Source organism: Sarcophilus harrisii, chromosome 2, assembly GCF_902635505.1.
Source record: "Sarcophilus harrisii chromosome 2, mSarHar1.11, whole genome shotgun sequence".
NCBI lineage: Eukaryota > Metazoa > Chordata > Mammalia > Dasyuromorphia > Dasyuridae > Sarcophilus > Sarcophilus harrisii.
Genome location: NC_045427.1, coordinates 521,206,628 through 521,229,341, shown reverse-complemented (window position 1 = coordinate 521,229,341; position 22,714 = coordinate 521,206,628). Strand labels below are relative to the sequence as shown.

Here is a 22,714-nt window from a genome sequence, read left to right as displayed (position 1 = left end):
CATGTCCATACAGTTAACTTACACTTTAACATATTTAACATGTATTGGTCTACCTGCCATCTAGGGGAGAGGGTGGGGGGAAGAAGAGGAAAAGTTGGAACAGAAGGTTTTGCAAGGGTCAATGCTGAAAAATTACCAATGCATATATCTTGTAAATAAAAAAAGTATAATAAAAAATTATAATATATATATACATACACACACACACACACACACACGCAGGGCTCCTATCTTACAAAGTGGCCAGCAGCAAGTGAGATCAAATTAGTCCTGCTTTTAAAGGGTAATGGAAAGCTTAAATTTGGAGCCACAGGTTCAACTCCTGGCCTTTAACAGGAGCAAATCACTTACTTTCTTCAGACCTCAGTTTCTTAAGCTATAAAACCAAGGGGTGGATTTATTATTTCTTTTAGCTCCAAATCGATGAGATGATCCTAAATGGAATCTATAAACTGAGGAAATGACAGAATAGATCACTGAGACAAAAAACTGATAATCCCCATAAGTCTCCAAAGAAGAAACCTTCCCCCCCCACCCTTTTTTTTTTTTAAACTACTCTGAAACAACCAGCAGGATGATTTCAGAAAGGCCTGGAGAGACCGACATTAACTGATACTAAGTGAAATGAACAGAACCAGGAGGTCATTATACACGGCAACAAGAAGACTAAACAACGATCAATTCCAATGGACGTGGCTCTCTCCAACAATGAGATGATCCAAACCAGTTCCAATTGTTCAGTGATGAAGAGAGCCATCTATACCCAGAGAGAGGCCTGTGGGAACTGAGTGTGGAATAAAACATAGCATTCTCACACTCTATTTGCTTGCATTTTTGTTTTCCTTCTCAGGTGTTTTTTTTTCTTTCTAGATCCGATTTTTCTTGTGCAGCAAGATATCTGTATAAATATGTACACATATATTGGATTTAAATATATTAACATTATATTAATATATTAATATTAATTAAATAAAATAAAATAATTATTAATACAATATATTTATATATATATTTAACATGTATTGGACTATCTGCCATCTAGGGGTGGGGGAAAGGGGAAATTTTGGAACAGAAGGTTTGGCAAGGGCCAATGTTGAAAAATTATCCATGCATATATTTTGTAAAATAAAAAGCTATAATAAAATAAATTAAAAAAAAAAAACACCTAATTCGAGTTGAAACAAGTTCAAAATATAACATTTTTCCTATTTAGAGTTCTACAGGGCCTTACAGAATATTATCCTTAACCGTTATTTTACAGGTAAGTAAACAGAAACCTAACTAAAGAGGTAAAGAACTTTCCCAATTTCCCACAGCTAGTAAGGGGAAGATCTAGGATTCAAGGCCATTTTCTCAACAATTCAGTGCTATGAATTTTGCGATATGTTTTCTAACACTTTAATATTAATTACTTGACGAGTCACATATTAAACCTGTAGCAATGCAGTTTGAAAAAGAACACCGATTTATCTGAAGCCATATCAGAACCTCATTAGGGTTTGTGGTTTCAATCAACCAACCAGTCAGCATTTATTAAGCTCCTACTGCATGGCAGGCACTGTGGAGAAAAATAAAAAAATGAACTATGTTCCCATCCAGCCCTCAATGGTGGTAACAGTGATATTCATTGCCTAAACATGCTACAAAGACCTTTGAGATTCAAGAAGCAATAAAGGCAGAATATGATGTAAGAAGAAAGGTTTAGAGTTAGAAGTGGGAAGTAAACACTTCATGCCAGTAGTATCCAATTCAAACAGAAATGGGGCTATTGACTGTAAATAAGGATCCCGATAGAGCCAATAGGGACCTATTTTATGTTATTTCTCTTGTTCTATCTCCCAATTACATTTTAGTGTGATTCCTCCCAATGCTGTGCATATGACACTTCCTCTTCCCTTCCCTCCACCCTGGAGCGGACAGTCTCATCCTGGATGATAGTTTGTACTCAAGGAGGCAGAGAAAGATCAGAGGCCAGAGCAGTCACCTTGGATGATACTTTATTTTGCATTTCATATATTATCCAGTTTCACATTCTCATAGGATCAGCAATGATAACAGCAACCTATTCTCCAAAGTCTGAATACAAGCAAGACGGCTGTAGGCAATAGGTAAAGCACTTCAGGACCAAGCAGTAATATGGCATATGTTCACAAAAACAAAATGAAATTGCACAATTTGTTTCCTTCATTTTTTTTTTTTTTTTAAAACTAATGCCTGACAAAAAACACTTATCAAAGAACAGAATCTCCTTTCTTCAAACTAAACATTAACTTATCTGACCGGGCTAACCATTTCTCTTTATTAATTGCACACAAACACACACGAAATCCTTTATGATGCATAAATATAGCCTTGTTACACATGGTACAAAAATACTTGCACTGTTTTGGTTGTCTGGAAGTTCAGAAAGGATGACAGCAACCGGCAAGATAGGGAAGTGGAGAGGGGACACAGATTTATTTGACAACTGGTCTCTGGGGAGAGCCCATCAGAGGAGAGAGAGGAGGACCCTTAAGCAAAACGTAAGAGAAAACCCAGCGCATCACCGGACAGGTATTTCCTTAATTTTGCCCAAGCAGGGGAAGTGAAAGACTAGGAGGGCTAAGCGTTTCTCAGTTTAAAAGCCAAGTCTTCTCTTCACAGATAATGGGGGAGCAAAGAGGGGGTGTGGAATGATGGACCAGTAAGTAGGCCAAAACTTGTTGCTATGGTGACACTAATGCTAGAACAAACTGTACACTCGCACATACACAAGTTTAAATGTCTTAATTCATGCCAGAAAACATGCAAAATTAAATGTCTTGTTTCCTTTAAGCAGAACTGCAGAAACAAAACTATTTGGGCGGCTAAGGCCTGGAAACAGCTCTGTCCCACCACTGGCCACAGCCCTGAGCCTCCTCATCTCAGCCAAAGAACCCTGTGCCCCTCTAGCCAGGCTTTGGGAGAGCCTCGGGGCAGGGTGGGAATGGGAAGTAAGAAATAAAGAAAAAAAAGTGGGACAGAGTCCATTAAGTTGGTTTCATAATTCACAGTCTTTGGAGAGTGGGACAGATGGCAGCACCCCATGAGGGCCACCAGAGGCGACAGAAATGCCGAGCACCAATGCTGGTGCCCACCAAAACAATTTGCAAATGGACTCTATGGCTTTCTCCCCAGCTGGATGCTCCAATGGGAACTCAGACTGGGGCTTTCAAGCTGTTGTGGCAAGACCTGAGAAGGGAAATAGGGCGGTGGTGAGTGGAGACTAGGGTTACTTAAAAAAAATAAAGGGTGGGGGGGCCATACCACGACATAAGGGTACGTCCGGTTTTTGTGATAAGAAACTGTTGAGGCCCCAAAACAATAATAATGGCTAGTATTTCTATAACACATCAAGGTTCGCAAAAAAAACTTTATAAATATTAACTCATTTTATCCTCAACAATCTTGGGAGGTAGGTAATTATTACTTATCCCCATTCTATAGATAAGAAAACAGAGGTTAATGGAAGTAAAATGACTTGCCCAGAGTCACACAGCTTAATAAATATCTGAGGCAGAATTTGGGAGTCTTTCCGAGTCCAGGGCCAGCACTCTAGCCACCTGAGCCACTTAAATGCCCAGTATTAACTGGCAACTCCAATGGTGAGGCTCAGAGCCTAGGCCAACGACTGGGGTTTGAAGGTCAAAGACTCCTTTCTTTTGTTAGAAGGCATGGACATTTGCAGCCCATAGATCCTGAACACAAGGAGAGGTGGAGAGCATCCGCTCATTAACCATCCAATGAAATAAATACAGATCAAGGGCACCAGGTGTTCAAGGGCTTGGGACTGGGGGAAGAGGAGGGGAGAAGGAAGCAAGAAGAGCATCATTCATCCTCAGGACTGGCACTTACTGAAGGACTAACAGAACTGACGAGATTTCCATCCTTGTTGTGCGGCTTCAGAGGGAGGGTACCAGCGCATCTGTAAGAGAAACCACATGCGGCGAGTGAGAACATCTGACCAGGATTTATCGGGAAGAAAATGGGAATGGTGGAAAGTGGCTAAGGCAAGCTGTGAGGGCTCCTAACCAAACTTCCCCAATTGTGTATTATCTTAGGAAGGGTAGGCTTAAAATAAGAGAAACTTTATTATTCTCTCTTGTTCTTACATCAGTCATTTCTAATGAATCTTCTCTCATCCTACCCTATGCCCATTTCTTTATAAAAAAGAAAATCATCAAACAAAAACAAAACAAAAATAAACAGAACAGTGTCATATCTGCCATTTTTGAAGATCCCTGCCTCTTGCCAGAGAGAACATTGTTCATTTTGTCCTTAATCTTTCAACGACATTGTAGTAGTTGTGTTTTGCCTTTGTCTTCATGTTTTACCATGCACTGCTGTAATTCATACAGATCTTCTTAAGTTCCTCTGAATCCCTCATCATCAATGGAAGAGAAAACAGACTTCTAAAGATTAGAATCATACCAAGATAAAGAATGAATACAAAACAGTTTTATTGAACTTTGTTTAACCTATTTGAGTTTCCTCAGCCCTAAAATGGAGAGAGTTTTTGTCCTATTTACCTTACAGGGTAGGTGTGGAGATCAAATAAGGAGTTAAAAAGCACCTTGGGAAAAAAATTAAAGTAGTCATACAAAAATAAGGAATCATCACTCAGTTTCATTTTCTTTAGGTCTTATTCCATGATCAAAGATACCCGATTTCAGCAAGCTGGCTGGACAAATCCTCAGGACATCAGGGAGAAGCACAGAGCTGGCCCAGGAGATTGGCCCAGGTCATACAACTAGTAATCATCGAACTGGATTTGAACTCGGGCCCTCTGGATTCCAGGCTCAATGCTCTATCCACACCTACTTGCCCATTAGCCCTGGAGTTCTTAAAACCTTCTCTCTCAAGGTCTGTCAACTTAAGAAGGGGGGAAAATGACTCTTGTGTTTTCACTAACTCAGAACTTCTTGGTGTGATCCAAGGTCCACTGAGGGTCACTCAGGTCAAAACTATTTTCATAATACTAAAATGTTTTAATTTTTAAAACAAACATTGAAGGCTAAAACCCATATAAACCAAAGCTCTTTGGGGAGGCTTCAATAATTTAAAAGCATAAAAAGATTCTAAGACCAAAGATGCTTAGAGAACCACTATATTAACTGAAATACAGCATTTCTTTCCATTATGAATATGGTCAACAAATCAGAGCAGAAGGAAGCTTCCTTAGGTTGTTGGGAGGGTCCATGACTCACAGATTATGCTCCTATTCTGGGGGATGGAATCCCCAGGGTTTGGTCCTTGCCTGTGGAGTCACTTGAGGAGAAAGCTATTTCTGCTTTAGCTTCCCCCAACCAAGACCTGGTCTTGATTTTTGTCTGTGAAGGCTAATGGCCTCCCACAAAAGGATGGCAGCTTCTGAAATCCCCTTTTCCAGGGTTTAAGTAGAAGCAGCTTTGGATTTTACATACACATCTCCCCCCAACCCCCAAAACCAGTCATTTAACAGGCTGTTCCAGTTTCCAAACAGCACTACAGGAAAAGACAGAAGAGGTAACTTCATATTGTGGTGGACATCTGTCCCAGTCCCCAGAGAAGTCTGGCCTGGTTTTAGAGTGAAGAAGTTCTTTAATCTTTGTTGCATGGCTACTTTTGGGAGTGTGATGCAGAAACCTTCTCAGAATATTTTTTAAATGCATAAAATAAAGTATCACAAAGGAAACCAAATTATATTGAAATAGTTATGAAACCCTTTTAAAAATAAACAAGTTCACAGATCCCAGGATGAGAATGCCTTGCCCTGGAGAAAGAGAGAAAGAAACTGGGGGTCATAAGCGAGGGGGAATCTTTAGGTAGAATGCTCCATGCCCCAAAGGAAAGACCTCTGTGGAACAAGAATAGGCAGATGAAACCATAGTGACGGGGGGAGGGGGGGGGGGCTAAGAAATAACGATACTGGGACCTGACTGTACTGCCCTGGTTTCATTTAATTAAAAGTACTGCATTAGACCAACCAATATAATAAAAATAACATTACCTAAATTAATTTACTTAATTCAGTATCTTATCAGGTTACCAAAGGATTATTTTAGAGAGCTGGAAAAAAGAAATCTAAAATTCATCAAAGGGTCAACAATCTCTAAGAAAATACTAAAAAAGTGAAAAGGAAGAAATCCAGTAATATATTGACTCAAACTACAAAATCGTAATCAAGATGTTTTGGTACAGGTTAAAAAATAGCAAAGTCTATCTGTGGAACATTTAAAACATATTAATAAGTGTATGGGACAAAGTGATGAATACAAAGGCAAAAGACAGTCCCCGTCCTCAAGGAGCTTATAGTCAATCATGGGAGATGACAGGTGAATGATGAATAAACAAGTTATACACAGGACAAACAGGAGGGGCATGCTGGAATTAAGAGGGAGTAGGAAAGGTTTCCTAGAAAAGATAGGATTTTATCTGGGACTTGAAGAAAGCCAGGGAAGCCAGGAGGCAGAGATGAGGAAGAAGAGGATTCCAAGCATGAAGAAATGCCCAGTGAAAGCCAGTAAAAATGCCCAGAATCAGGAGAGGCTATGTCTTGTTCAAGAAACAGCAAGCAGACTAGTATTAGAGTGGGTATAAGGACACTGGGAAGGGCTAGTTTACAAAGGGCTTTGCACACCAAATACAGGACTTAATCTACAGATTAGACACACAATATGCAAAAACAACCCATACTGTGTTTGACAAGCTCAAAGATCTCAAGTACTGGGCAAAGAACTCACTATTTGATCAAAACCTATGAGGAAACTTAAGTCTGACAGATAATAGCTTTAGCCTTTCAACTTACATAGCTTATACTATATACCAAGATAAGCTCCAAACTTATGTAAGAGACATAAAGGATGACATCATCAACAAATTAGAGGAGCAAGGAAGAAATTACCTTTCAGATCTATAGATGAGGGGATAGGTTGTGACCAAATAAGAGATAGAGAAGATCAGAGAAGATAAAATGAGTAATTTAGATTACAAAAATTAAAAAGCTTTCCCATAAACAAAACCAATGCAATAAAACTAGGAGGGAAACAGGTAGCTAAGAAAAAAATTTTGCGTCGTTTCTCCTAATTTCTTTATATATGTATGTATATTTATAACATACATACACATATTCTATGTGTGGAAATGATTGAAAAATTTAAGAATAAGAGCCATTTCAGTTCCAATGATTTTGTGATTAAGAGAGCCATCTACACTCAGATGACTGTGGAAACTGAGTGTGGATCACAACATAGTATTTTCATTCTTTTTATTGTTGTTCACTTGTATTTTGTGTGTGCGTGTGCATATATATATATGAAATCTGATTCATGTAAAGGTAATTTCAGAGTACCAAAGAAGGGGCACATTATCTTCTTCCTGACAGAAAGAGAGATGATAGACTTAAAATGCAGAATTAAGACAGAGTTTTAGACATGGCTAATGTGGGAATTTGGGGGGATTTGTGTGTGTTCATTATAAGAGAATCATTTTTCTATTTAATAAGCATTTGTAAGAAAGAGGAAAGCTAGGAGAATTCCATCCCCCTCTTCTCCCTACCACTGAAGAGAGAGAGAGAGAGAGAGAGAGAGAGAGAGAGAGAGAGAGAGAGAGAGAGAGAGAATATGCTAGTTTAAAATGGGAGGTCAGAAGGAATCACAGGTGAGCACAGCATCTTTTATGATTACATGATGAATTTATTGTATTTTGGGGGAAAAAAAGCAAACTCTACAGAACAGATTCACAGTTAATATATAAAATACCTCTTTGTCTTTTCAAAAATATTTATGAAAATGAGCATTTCATTTGGTAATAGTTAAGTACAGAATCTTTAAGATGCTAAAAACAAAGAACCGTCCTTCAGAGTTCTACCTGAACCCTCCTCTCTCCCTCTGCCCACTGAAGTTTTTCTGTGCCATCCAAGGAACTATCAGCCGCAAATGTAGCTCTAAGTACCTGATTCATCATGGGGAACACAGACCTTTCTTGAGGACTACTTGCTTCCAGAGGTGGTAGGTTCTACTATTGGGGTAGAACTTATTGCCAGGTCCAGCAAACTACCCAACATCCAGAAGTCCCAGAACTATAGGCACAAAACCCTAGCTCACACCATTTAAGTCAAGCATTCAAACGCTATCCCAACATTCCATAGACCCTCTCCCTATTTCTCATCCTTATTTTCCATCCTTCCTTCTACTCCTGTCACAAAATCTAGAATCTGTTCCTTCCCATCCTGGCAGCTGTGTGGGAAGAAAAAACTCTACTTCCTTCCCCTTTAGCTGAGCTATGGGATACCCCTTGATCCTAGGGAACCATCTCAGCTAGAAGCAGGGACCGGAAGCCAGAGTGGATTTCAGAAGAAGCAGATGCATAGGGAAACCTCTTCTTTACCCAGCTTTACCCAAAAACTCTTTTAACAGCTCTTACATCAACTTCCTTCCTCAGGTAGCTCCTGACAGTAAGCAAAGAAATATCTTGGGAAAGATCTTGGGAAAGATGGTACAGCATCATAAGCGGGGGCACCACCAGGACTATAAAGATGTCTTTGCATTCCAGCTTCAAGACCTCAAGGCCAGGCTAGAGAAGAGGAACTAGGTAGCAGAGAAGATAGAGTACTAGACCGAGACTCAGGAGATGCGAGTTCAAATCCATCCACAGACACTATTAACTGTGTGATCTTAGGCAATGTTCAAAAAAAAAAAAAAATGCAGCTTAATCAGAATTAGGAAGAACACAAAATGAAGCTAGCTACTTCCCCACTCTATTGATGAGGATTCTACACAAAAGGAGGGTCTGAGAGAACTGCCAAAATACAAAGTAGACGACAATCTACACCATGAACACGATAATATAAAGGGAAAAAGTAGAGAGACATTAATTCACTGATCGATTATGACTTTTGGGGAATTAACAATGGGTCAAGAACAAAAACAAAGGCCACATAAAATCAGAATAGTTATACCAGTGCTTTTTGTGGTTACAGAAAGACCAAGTATTTGGCCATCAATTGGACAGTTACACACTGTACAAGAATGTAATCAACATGACTGCTGCTAAAAAAAAAAAAGATTATAGAGAAGAAAGCATGAGAAAACATGAATAGGTAAAAAGTAAAGGAAGCAGAGGCAGGAAAATATGTAACAGTGACTATAATAATGGAAACATAAATAACAAAAATAAAACGAAAACTGAATGCTTCAAATGATTGTGCATGGCTCCAAAGAAAAGACAGGAGAAGTTATCTTCTCTCTTCTCTTCTTTCCTCGCCACAGTGAAGAATCATGGATATAGAACAGTTTTATGGCAAACCTGTCTGATAAGTAAGCTAAGCTTTATTTAACTTTTTTCTTTTCTTTTGGAGGATATTGTAAATAACAGAAAGCAGGCCTTAGAGCCCAGGAGACCCAAGTTCAAGTTCTGCCTTTGACATATACAGGCTGTGCAAACCAGAGTGAGTTAACCTCTCAGTGCTTCAGATAATTCTTTGAGACTATGAATTGCCTTATCTAGGAATTGCCTTTACTAATAAAATCACAAATCCAATTATTATCTTTATCATAAAGGATGGGCTCTCGAGGAGGGATGCAATGGGAAAAGTAAAACAAAAATAAATTATATATACTCCTCTTGGCAGAGACAGGTAATGGACAATAGGTAAGGAATGAAATATGTTGATATACCATTGTGTTATTTCATTATGCTTAGATATGCTTTTTTGTTGAAAGGGCAGGAGCCAATAGTTCATTGGGAAATGACGATTTAAAATGTTTTATTTTAAGAGAAAAGCAGGATATCTTGTCTAGAAGTATAAAGCTCCAGACTGCCAATGCTGACCTGAAAGGGAAATGGGAAAGAAGGGGTATGGATTCCTGAGTAACTGGGAGCCTACCCCCCCACAAAGCGTAACAAATTTGGCCTTTTCAATCTAGAAAGACAAGGTTAAGCATTATTTGCAATGGAGAACCATTCTAGAAGGCAATCCTGTTTAACAGGACCAAAACAAAGATGACTACTGTCCCTATTCTGACACAATATTAAAAATCAAACTGCAAAGGGACATGAAAAAATAAATAGATTAAACACTGGAAAGAGAATAAAATATTATGATTTGCAAATATATCTACATGCCTAGACAACTCAAGGAAATTCAACAATGGAAATTTCAGTGAAGTAGTAGAATGTTAAAAACCTCCAGAAATAATCTAACTAAATAATAGAGATGTAGAAAGAGACAATAAAAGATCTCATTTTCTAGTTCTATCAAATAAAATTCACTGGACACATATGGCCAAGAAAGAAGAGAATGGAATAGTAAAACGGAGGAAGGAGTTGTGTGTGCGTGTGCCTGGGAAACTGACTTTTACACTTAGATTAGATGAACCCAGAGATGCAAGTCATCTAATTCTCAGTGCCATGATTCTTCATTTGCAGCTGCTGGGCTCTCCCGAAAGGTCATCTCCTTGGACACTGAGCACTTGAAAAGCCCTTGGTTACTTCCTCTGGTGTATATCTTCAGAAAGCCCAGAAGCTCCCTTCCACCAAGACACCCAAGTTCGATGGCCCACTCCATCCCTGACCCAAAGCCATACTGACAGCCCAGTGATGAACCCATGAGTATTAGGAGGCACAAGGAACAGATCTTCTTTCTAGTCTAAGAGGGGACCTCTTGGAAGAAGGGAGATATCCAAATAGATGTAAACTCATGCAGTCTAGAGAACAAGTTCTTGATCCAACCTTCACACTTTATAGAAGATGATGAACTAACTGATTACACAAGTAGTAATTCAAAGACTTGGGACTCCAATTGGGTCCCATGTAACTCCAAATCCTGCTGTCTCTCCCTCTGTAGATGTAAGAGAAAACACTCTTCCCTCCTCCTACCTGGTACTAGTTTTTTTTTTTTTTTTTTTTTTTTTTTTGATAATATTTTATTTTTTCCAATTACATGCAGAGATAGTTTTCAACATTCACTTTTATAAGATTTTGAGTTCCACTTTTTTCTTTTCCCTCCCCAAGAGGGCAAGCAATGTGATATATTACCTGATATTTTTAAAGACCTCTTAAAAAAAAAAGAACAAATGTTGTACATCTATTACCTCATTTGGTCCTATGAATCAATTATGTAGCTGAAGAAATCCAGCTCAGAGTTTAATGATTTGCCTGAGGTCAAGGCAGCCAGTTTAGTGCTGAGTGGGACTTGAACAGAGGTCGGTTGACTTTTGGTCCCTAGCTCCTGTCATAGTCAATGATGTCTTAGCTAACAGATGCCCAAACTTCTTACTGTCTTAAAAGTACATCCTCAAAACAGCAACAGCTCTTCTTAGACTCAAGGTTCAATCTGGACAACATTATAACATTATATTAGGTTATAGTCCTTCTCCATACGTGATGGGTGTCCTGAGCAGACACCCCCTTGAAGAGGATACGGAATTCATGAAATGGAGCTCTGTTGCTCATTCAGCCGATGCAACCCCCAAGCTGCTCTTGGAGAGAAGAGTAATGTTTAACCACTCAGGTTTTATTGGTAAGCCATTTGCTGCCTAAGATGTAACTGCTGAGGATGCAGGCAATATGGCCTGGGGAGCAGAGGGCACAGGTAGGAGGGAAAGCTTAGAGGGCCATTCAAGGATGAAGGAATGGGGTCACCAGGACAGACCAGACCAGCTGCCTAGGCTAGCCATGAAGGAGATGGAGTGAGTTACAATAGAGTCAGAGGGAGAAATGCTGAATTTGCGATCCAAGGGTCCAAGTTTGATTCCCAGAATATTATATGTGATATTACCTCAGGGCCTCAGTCTCTTTCTCTCTCTCTTTTTGGCAAAAGAACTGGAGTTAAGTGACTGGCCCGAGTCACACAGTTAGCAAGTATTAAGTGTCTGAAGCTGGATGTGAATTCAGGTCCTTCTGACTCCAAGGCTGGTGCTCTATACATTAAGACATCTAGCTGCCCCACCAGTGTCCTCTCTAAGACAGGTAGTAGACAAGATCAGAAGTGTCAAACATGTACCTCAACACTCCGAAATGCTGCCCAATCATTAATTGGGGGAAAGGGGGTTGGTTAGGAGAGAAAGGTATTCAGCTTCAAGTGATCCAACCCCGAAGATGAGGCAGATGCTTCTCGTATTAGTCTCTAAATTGGTCTGTCTCCAATCTAATACCTCTCCCTCTCCCAAACATCCTTTATATAGCCTTTAAAATGAATTATTCTTAAATCACAGAGATGATCTATTTTTCTTCTTGTTGGTTACTCATTTCACCTGTGTCTGACAATTAAGGACCCCATTTAGGGTTTTCTTGGCAGAAATAATGAAATGGTTTGTCATGTCCTTCAACTCATTTTGTAGATCGAGAAACTGACTTTGTTGAGTGACTTGTCCAGTACCACACAAGCTAGTGTCTGAGGCTGGATTTGAACTTAGGAAGATGAAGGACAGAGTTTTATCCACTATTTCACCCAGCTACCCATGTTTCTGTTCCCCTACTCAAAGTTCTCAGATGGCTTTCAAAACAGAACACAAAACCTTCTGCTCATCTCATTCAAAGCCTCCACAATGTGGACCTCTCTTAACTTCCTAGTACCCATTTTTCCTTATATACTCTCCAAAGCCAAACTAGAGCATTAACTGTTCCTCAAAAATGACCTTCCAACAAACCTCATCTATGCCTCTGCAGGTAACAGGGATGCTCTCTCATTTCTGTCTCTTAAAATCTTTCCCTTCCTTCATGGCTTGGGTACCACATTGGATAGGAGGCCTCTCTTATCAAAACGCTTAACATTCCCCAATACAGCACACTTTAAAGAGCAAGCACTGTCTTTGTATCCTCAGTGTCAAGTACAGTGTTGTGTATAAAGTAGACATTTAATAAGTCCAATATCTTCATTTTATAAAAAGAGTAACCGAAGCTCAGAGAAATGAAATCACTTAAAATCACACAGCTTCTTAGTGATGATAATCTAGATCCTCAAACAATTTTCTTTCTACTCAACTTCTTTACCCCAAACTTTCCTAAGTCCAGTGGAAATTTGAAGGTCTGGGAAAGATGCCCACAGGTGACCTCTTTAGCTATTACCAGTTTTGACTGAAAGCCTCTGCAGATTTATTTCACCTGTCCCCAAAATCTACTCTCCATTCCATTACCTTCTATGCACTTCCATTTCCAAAACTACATGTGCTAAGGCTAAGTACCACAAACTAGAGATAGAACTCATCTAGTATAATTCAGAATATGGTCAAAACATTTTTTAAAAGACTTAATCATGACACAGAGTAGTTTTATCCATGACAGATTTAGGAGCTGGTCTCCAAAGAAAGTAAGCAGGTGTAGATCTCTCCCAACTGTACTGGAAATTCTAGGGAAGTCTGTCTGTACAAAGAGGCTTCAGTGAAATCCTGCTCACAGCTAGTCCTTGACACGTGTGTGTGTGTATGTCTGTGTGTATGTGTGTGTAAAGGGAGGGAAGAAAGAGGGAGAGAAGAGAAGGAGAGAAGAGAGGGAGAGAGAAGGAAGGGGGTACTTTGACAGAAAATGGTACTCATGAAATCAAGTGATTTTGCCAACTTTTTCCCATTTTGTGACCACTCCCCATCTTATCAGTAGTTTCCCCAGGGTAGGGCCTTACCTGAGCATGTAGGGCAGCAGCGGCAGCAGCAGCAGCTGGGTAGGTGAATGCAGCATGTGGGATGGCAGGGGTCAGCTCCGTAGTGTATAATGGGTAAGGGGCCCAGGCCTCCGGAGAAGCGGGGATCAGAGCAGCTCCTGTCAGGTCATCTAGACAAGAGACACGAGACCACCCCCAAGCCATCCCCATACTTTATTGTCTCCTCTTCTCATTGAACCCTAGGGGAAAACAGGGCTTCTCCCTTGTTCTCCAATGGGGTCCTTTAAGCACCAAACATCATCTACTTGTAGGCTTTATACTGAATTCTGAGTTTCCCCCAGAAGGCAATGGGGCATCAGTCTGGTACAACCTGTACTTGTCTCACTGAGAGAGGAGGGATAACGTGGGTAAAGGTAGATCTAGCAGAGAGGTTTACTGAGAAGTTTTTGGATTCTAGGTACATCCCTTTTAAAAGCTGTCAAGGAAGGCTTAATGGAAGACATTAAGACAGATTTGAGCCCAAAGACTCATGTTCCCCACCCTGTGGGTTGACTACATCTAATATAGGCTCGGTCTTTTGAGTTCTGCTTCAGTATTTGGGGAGCTGGAGACAAAGCCATAACTAAAATATAACTATTAAGATACTGTTCCAAATCTAAAGGACTTCTGAGTATATCTGTTCTTAACAAGAATAATTAATTAGAATGGCAAACTAGCCTTCTCAATGGAGTGCTTCTCCCAATTCCTTTGGGGGGAGCTGCTCCAGCCCCAGCTTGTCCCCAAGGATCTCCCCCTTCATGGAGGGGGTGTGCTACTTGCTCTCAGCACAAAAATCCTTCACTACAGCCCTGGCTGTAACTAGAGCAGAGTAAGGACCATCCACAGGACCTCAACCAAGGATGGCTCTGCTGGCTTGCTCTGGGCTGGCTGAAGTCGGTGCCCCAAAGACAAAAAAGTGAGTGATCTTACTACTTACAGGGATCCCGTGCAATGAAGTGTGCGCCCAGGGCAGGGTGAATGCTGGTGGGATTTGGTGTTGCCATCAGCTTGCTCTTTGCCATTTTAGTGTTGGCTTTGGCAAACTCTAACCTTAAGGTCTGTGGATTCTCGGGGTCAAAACGAATACCCTGTAGGATGAGTAATAGAATATGTCACCTTGGGATACCCAGCTTTCTTCCAGAGGGGTACAAAAGGAATACCTCTGTGAGAGCCCACCCAAGTTATTTTCCCTCTGGCATCCTAACCTAACATTTCCCCCCAGATTCCATAGGTGATTATTTGGCATCCAGGGAACCTTGGATAGATAAAAAATTATGGTGGCACCCAAGACAGATGCACCTCAATGCTTGTGTATATCTGTTCTGAGGGCTAGAAAGGGGAAGGGGAAGGCAGGTGAATGAGCCCTTTTTCCCTGGGATCACATCTCTGTGTACTCACATTCAATGCATTTTTGGCTGCTTCTGCTCCAGCACGGCTGTCAAAGGTCACAAAACCTACAGGCTAGAAGAAAATGCCCTTGAGTTTCACCAACCATGTACATACCCCATATGGTCCCAGCTCTAGAGAATACCCTCATTCAAAAGGGAGTAATGATATCACTCTAACAAAGGGAAAAGAAGGGAAGATTAGTGTTGTCTACTATTGTTCCTTTAATCCCCATCCCTCAGATTCACTCCTCATTTAGGGCACAGGGCCCAGAGCCCCTGCCATACACAGCTTTACTAGGAGGTGATCTAAAGATTTTAGGGGTACCTAAAAGTATCTCTTAGGCATTCCTCCATTTGAGTTTCATTCCCTTTTGTCTTAGGGATTACTCTCTCCCTGAAGTTCCTGTTGGGAGGGACCATGTATGAAATGGTTATCACAAATTAGTTGAATTTATTAGGCATTTGCCCCTGACAGGTCAGCAGGAAGGCAGGAGCAAAGAAGCACAGAAGAGAAAGAGGGGATGTCCCTCCCCACACTTTATAAAAGGTCCAGATCTCTTCAGGTACTAGGAGCTGGGGGCTGCTGCTCTGAGAACTAAGAGGGAGAGATTTTTCTTAATCTGCGTTATGCAGTATATACTGAGGGGCTAGGGAATGCAAGAAACTAGAACTTCCTCTTTTTACTTATCTCAGCCCAGGATGGAGGCCTGGTGCAAAGTCCAGTGTGCATGTGGGACAGACAGCCTTTTAAATTCAAGGCTCAGATCTTGCCAAGAAAGGGGAGACTAACTAGTTCCAAGCTCTGAACAGAACTAAAGGCTGCTGGGGGGAGGGGTGGAGCCAGAATGTAGATACCTGTTTAGATGTGAGTTTGATCAGTGAGCCTTCATATCCCTGCAAAGAGAAATAGTGACTAAGATGGGAATTTTTCATCTTTCTCAACACAGTCATTAATGAGAGGCTACAAGCTTTTCTTCTTGCTCTCCCCCTATTCTTTCTAAATCATATGAATATTCTGATTACTTCTAGTTAACTAATCCTACCCATGTTTAAAGGCCCACCTCTTTGGGCAGCCTTCTTGAACTTCCCCCAGTATACAGTGGCTGTATTTTCTTCAGAACTGATGAACCTGAATTACTCAAATATTCTGTTATACCCTTTTACCTGCTGGGGGGAAACCAAGTCCTTGAAAAATGAGGCCCAGAGTAAATCAGCTAAACAAACATAGAAAGTTAGTGACATCCAGAGAGGGAGAATTATGGAGACTAAATGTGGATCAAAGCATGGTATTTTCACCTTTTTTGGGGGGGTTGTTTGCTTATTTTTGTGTGTGTGTTTTTTTTCCATTTTGATCTGATTTTTGTGTGTGCAGCATGATGAATATAGAAATGTTTAGAAGATTTGCACATGTTTAACCTGTATCAGATTGCTTGCCGTTTTTGGGGAGGGGAGGGAGAAAAATTTGAAACATAAGATTTTGCAAAGGTAAATGTTAAAAACTATCTTTGCATGTATTTGGAAAAATAAAATACTATTAAAAAGAAAGTTAGTGGCAAGGCAGGAATAAAGATCAGCATTCTCCCCCCATGGCTTCCTGTTTCTTTTCCCCAAAATTTATTTTTATCTTAAAATTTTTTTAAATCTTCTTTTTAATTTATGAGATAAAAGAAACATTTACATAATATAATAAAAAAAAAAGATGACTGCACCTGAAACTACAAATCTATTGTACACAAGTTGGTTTGTGTGTGTGTGTGTGTGTGTGTGTGTGTGTGTATGTGTGTGTGTGTAAAAACTATTCTCTACCTACTATTTATCAGTTTTTTCTCTGGATGTAGATGGTGTCATTTTATTTTTTTTTTAATTTGGGTATAATAGTCAAAATGATTTTTTTCACTCACACCACTATCTTCCATTTTAACTCTGCATCTCTCATTCTCAAATTTCAATTATGATATAACCAACTTCTATTTCTCCCACTGGTATAATCTAGTAAAACATTTTCTCTCTTTCAGTACTATAATCATAATTAGGCCTGGTTCAGGCAAAAGACTTACCTTAAATGGCCGGAAGAGAAGATAGAGTTCTCTTGGTTTGATGTCTACAGGGAGACCACTGACAAACAGTGTCCGGACCTATGGGCAGAGTTTTCAACAATTAGGAATTGGACAAGGTAGGGCAGCATGCCAGGATGCTTAGACCTTTCTTGATTGCTGCTGTGAAGTAGGAAATGTCAAAGAAAATTTCTAACTTAGGCAGAGGAAATGAAAGAAAACTAAACCTTAGGAAGAGAAATTCAATATTTATGATTTGGATTTATATCTCATTGATGGAGGAATGTGAATTTTGTTTTTACATAATTTAATTTTAAAAATTTAATTATTTAAAAATCTAAGGCATTAAATGACCCCTGTAACAAGTTAGTGGCAGAACTAGGTTTAGGAATACAGATTTCTAGGCTCAAAACTTTTTTTTTTCCTATGTCAGAAAATTTTACTTTATATTTAGAGTTTTGTTAATGGCTTTTTTTTTTTTTTTAAATGCCATTCATTTCTTTATATACCCAATACATAGAATCCTCCCTTGTAACTAAATGTTCAACCCCTTTGAAGACAAGGCCCATTTCATTTCTGTCTCTGTATTTTAGTATTTAATACTTAGGAAACATTTACAAAAGATTTATTGATTAAAAAAAAAAAAATCAACGGAACCAAGTTTGTTGTTTTTTTTCTTAATTACAAGTAAAACCTCCACTGGATGATAGTGATATAGTAGAAAACAATGAATAAAAATTATTCATTGATAAAGCATTGACTTAAAAAAATATATATAGTAACTGCAGATGATGTTTGTAACATTCTATACTTATAGTCAACAATCTGAAATTGTTTCTTCAAAGTTACCAGTGCGCATTTTCAACTGCTAGGCAGTTGGATGGCATAGTGCCAGATTTGAATTCAGGAAAACCATCTTCCCGAGTTAAAATCTGAGTTCAGACATTATTTATCTGACCCTGGGCAAGTAATTTAACCTTGTTTGCCTCTGTTTCCTCATCTGCAAAATGAACTGGTGAAGGAAATGACAAACCACTACAGTCGGACATGACTGAAAATGACTGAACAAGAAAAAAAAAATTATGTATAGTGTTCTCTCTGTTTTCCTTTCCATGCCACAGATTACACAAATTGACCCATGTTTCTCTGAATTTATATTAATGTCCCATTACATTCATGTATAGCATAATTTGTCTAATCATTTCTCAATCAGTAAGGATCCTCTCCATTTCCATTAACTGCTGCTGAAAAGTACAGATGTGAATATTCTGGTATAGGAGGGAACGCCTATCTTTCCACCCTTCTCTCTCTCTTTTTTTCCTGTTATCTCTCTATTTTTAGATCACTTCCTCATTTCCCTGCTCCCTCCCCACTCAAGCCAGCCCTTGTAACCTGATGGAATATCAGGATTATGAGAAATAAACCCAGAATAGACAAAATTATTGCTGTATTTGTATTACTTCTGAATTGGAAGTCGGGCAACTAAACTAGGGTATGGATACTTATATCTAGAGTCAGTCATTAGAATTTCTGCTTTCACATTTCTTCAAATTCATCTATTTTACTATAAACTTTTTTTAATCGCCAAAATGTGAATAGCCACCAATTATTTTAAATATTTAATGGCCAAGACACTTGATAATCAATTGGGTTCGTTATTATTGAATAGTCAGTAATTCAACATTAGGGTCATACAACAGAAGTCATAGTCCTCTAGCCTATCACAATATGGTTTCTCAGAATTGGTAGGTGTCACCTTGGAAAATCAGTCTTCTCCCCCTTCCCGAATGGAAAATACGAGACCTGGAGAGTTAGGAGGAGGAAAGTAAAGCATAAATACCAACCTCATCATTTTATTGAGGAGTTCTCGAGATACTTCTATAGGGAAGGAGCTAGAGAAACTGCCATTTCAAGACAAAGATGGCAAAGAAGAAGCAGAGTTGTTACTGAGGTACTTTGGGGACTTCGCTCCATCTGAGTGCTGGAAGTTCCCCTTCCCTCTTTTTCTCTCCCCAGTCTCTTGCTGTGGCTACAGATTATCCAAAGTCTGTCTCTCTCCCCCCCCTGCATTTTCAAATTGTTCCCAGAACTCCTGATCTTGTATTGAATCAAAAAGGAAAAGGAGAACAAATAATTAACAGTGGCCAACTATATCCTTTATTGCCAGTTGATCTGATATTAACTGAAAGTTCACCTATCTAAATTCAAATTATTGCTGACTGGCTTGTTAATTGATAGCTCAGCTAACAGTTCTGGAGAAAAGAAAAAATGCTCGCCCCATTGGTACAAAGTTCTCTCATGATACCTTAAGTAGAACATAGACAGTCCCTGCTAATTCAGTCAAAGACAACCCATTTGAGATTTTCTTAGCAAAGCCACCGAAGTGGTTTGCCATCTCATTTGACAGATAAAGAACTTGAAGCAAAACAGGGTTAAGTGATTTGTCCAGAGCCACAGTGCTAGAGTCTTCCTGGTTTCAGGACTGGCACTTCACTCACTGCATCATGAGCTTCCAATCCAAAAAAAGATAATAATGGCAATTACATAATAATGGCAATAAAGTAACAGAATCTATGGACGGACACACACACACACACACACACACACAGCCCAAACTCATCAGTAATATTGTCCCTTCACTGTGACAGATTTCCCGTTGAGATAAGGCATACTTTGTAATCCAGTACTCCAATCTCATCTCCCAACTGTGGCTGTTCTCTGAGAGCCACTCCTGGAATGTCGTCCCTCTTCATCTGGCTTCCCCAGATCCCCTTAGGTTCCATCTAAAATCCTTTCTTTTATAAGAAGCATCTCCTGCTCCCCATTATTTCTAGGGCCTTACCTCTGCCGATTGTTCCAAATTTATCCTGCATCTATATATTGTAGATATCCCTTCTTGTATTGTGAGCACCTGGTCAGCACGGACTGTTTTTTGCCTTTCTGTGCATCTCTAGAGCTTATCCCAGTGCCTCACACATAGTAGGTACCCGATATGCTGACTGATAGACATGGTCAATGTGTCAGTCTGTTCTGCTTAATGCTACTTTGTTATAATAAAGGACTACAGGGAAATTGTAGCAATGAAACAATAACAGATAAAGGCAATAGTTTTGTTTTGTTTTTAAGAACAATACTACAAGATTTATAAACTCATCCCAAGCCTCTGCAGCCAAATTGGCAGGAGCACCACTGGTAAAAAGAAAACGTTCCAGCTCTCACACAGGTCAGGGCTCAGAAGCAACTGCCTGCAGACCCCCATGCTCTAGACAGACACCCAGAGTCTGACTCCTGGGTAAGCATTTGCCAACCTGGCATAGTCAGAATATCTTTAAGAGCCTCCTGAAATCTGCCCAAAATTTCACTCTAAATCATCCCTTCAGATTAAGCACTGCCTTGAAAATTAAATCGTTTTCTCTGAGAGGGATCTCTGATATCTTAGTCAAAGCACTCAATATTCTCCTCTAAGGAGACTGATAAAGCATACATGAACTGGGTACCTAAGACAACCTTTGGTTTTGCCAAGGCCATCTCTCTGCATAGGTCCAAAGGCACAATGAGTCACCTTGAAAAACCATCCTTCAGAAGGCCATTTCCTTTTCCAGTTTAGGTACCATCCTGCTAAGTGCTTACAGAAAGTGCCATCCACAGCCTGCACCCTTTTCTCCTTTCTGCAGCAAATACCAGCCTGTTCTTATCACAGTCCGGAACACACCATCTCACTCCAGTGGACAGTAAGGGAATCAAGTGGGTGTGAATTATCCAAGAAGATCATGAGTTAAAAGCCTTCCCTGATCCATTACCTATCATAGCTTGATCTGGCTCTGAAAAGAAATCCCCCAACTCAAAGCCCCCAGAGGTCAATATACCAGCCCCTCTGGAATCACAGGATGTGAGAGCTGGAAATAATCCGCAAGAACTACTCCAGCTCCATTTTGCACAAGAGGAAAACCAAGGCAGAGAGAGAGGGAAGGGGGAGGAGAGACAGACAGACAGACACACATACACACACACAGAGACAGAGAGACACACAGGGACAGAGAGAGAGAGACACACACAGAGACAGAGAGAGACACACAGAGAGAGACACACAGAGACAGAGAGAGAGACACAGAGACAGAGAGACACATAAGACAGAGAAAGAAAACACAGAAGCAATGCTTTGTTGAATCTAATGATTTCCATTCAGATGTACACTCTGCCACTGCTCTATTTGCTAAAGGAATGTTCCTCCCCAAATTTTGGTACCCTGAAGCAACTTCTTTTTCAACCCTAAAATTCTAGGGGAAGTGACATATCCAGGTTCACACAGCTTATTTGTGGCAGAACCAGCCCAGATCTCCAGTAGGCTATATTCTATAGGTTATATTTTGTACATTTTTCCTTCCCTTGAAGGAATCAAGCAGAACTCTGACCTCTAATACCAACCATAAGCACAAGTTATTAAGGGTAAGCAGTATGGGAAAGCAGACTAGATGAGCCCTGGTGAATTGCCCAACAAATCAGGAACTCAGCTGCCACTCAAGGAGGTTTGGGAGCCCAATTCCAGTTTACTGCTTCATTCATTCAAAGCAAGGAGCAGGATATGTTTTAGACTATCAGAACTACTAAGACAAACAGAACTTGTTTCCTGTCCTTAAGAAACCTTCAGCTTAGAATGAAAAATGATAATTTTCAGGGAAGCTGCTAAGAAGTTTGGCAAGGTGGGGCCAGCTGATTTAGATGTGTTAGAATGAGGAAGGGTGGAATCTGAAAAGCAGTAAGGCCATTGCTGGTGAATCAGATTAAATTTATATGGTTTTCTTAAAAGGTGTAAGAAAATTTTTAAAATAACATTTTAAAAAAATGTACAATCATTTAATTTTAATGAATTTTTTCAAAACTTAAATACAAAATAAAAAACAAATAGGAAAGAAAAAAGATGGAAAAAGAAAAACAAAACATTGTCATTATAGCAGAATGAAAGGATTCAAAATATGTACCAATAAATTTCCATTCCAAGAAAGCATATATAATAATGGAATTCAATAGATTCAAAACTGTCCTATCTTTCTTTGCTTCCTTGTAGGTTCTCTTTTGTTCTGTGCTATGCACTTTAAAAAAAATTTAATATTTTTATTTTCCTCCATTACATGTAAAACAATTTTTTTTCCACATTTGTTTTTAAAACTTTTGAGTTCCAGATTCTTTTCCTTCCTTCCTACCTCTAGTTCCCATTAAGAAGGCACATGGGAAGTTATGCAAAACATTTCCATAAAAATCATAAAAACATAGATCTCTGCCTCCCCCCCAAAAAACAAACAAGTCAAGAAAAATAAAGGGTTAAAAAAAAAAAAAAAGAAGAAGAAGAAGAAGCTTCAATCTGTATCCAGATGCAATCAATTCTTTCATTGGGTATGGATAGCATTTTTCATCACAAATCCTTCAGAGTAGTCTTGGATCATTGTCATTCACAGCTGATCATCTCATGTTATAAAATAACTCATCTTGAACAGGATGATTTCAGAAAAGCTTGGAAAAACTTACATGAAATGATGCTGAATGAAGCAAGCAGAATCAGGAAAATATTATAAACAGCAACATCAAGATTGTGTGATGATCAACTATGACACTAAGCTCTTCTTGGCAATTCCAATAAACTT

The 22,714-nt window shown here is 39.5% G+C and overlaps 1 protein-coding gene across 2 annotated transcripts in view; it reads right to left on the bottom strand.

Moving 5' to 3' along the window:
* Positions 1-1,980: 1,980 nt before the first annotated feature.
* Positions 1,981-22,714, bottom strand: part of RBPMS2 (RNA binding protein, mRNA processing factor 2) — a 51,866-nt gene continuing 31,132 nt past the window's right edge. Inside the window, exons 2-8 of one of the 2 annotated variants that reach the window (XM_031955390.1) lie at positions 17,079-17,156; positions 15,877-15,915; positions 15,032-15,094; positions 14,571-14,721; positions 13,616-13,764; positions 3,874-3,943; positions 1,981-3,210 (exon numbers count right to left, since the gene is read on the bottom strand). In XM_031955390.1, the coding sequence (XP_031811250.1) occupies positions 3,881-3,943; positions 13,616-13,764; positions 14,571-14,721; positions 15,032-15,094; positions 15,877-15,915; positions 17,079-17,156 (543 nt within the window). In that variant the 3' untranslated portion in view covers positions 1,981-3,210; positions 3,874-3,880. Of the gene's footprint in view, positions 3,944-13,615; positions 13,765-14,570; positions 14,722-15,031; positions 15,095-15,876; positions 15,916-17,078; positions 17,157-22,714 lie in introns of both variants that reach the window. The other variant, XM_031955389.1, reaches the window with a different exon arrangement.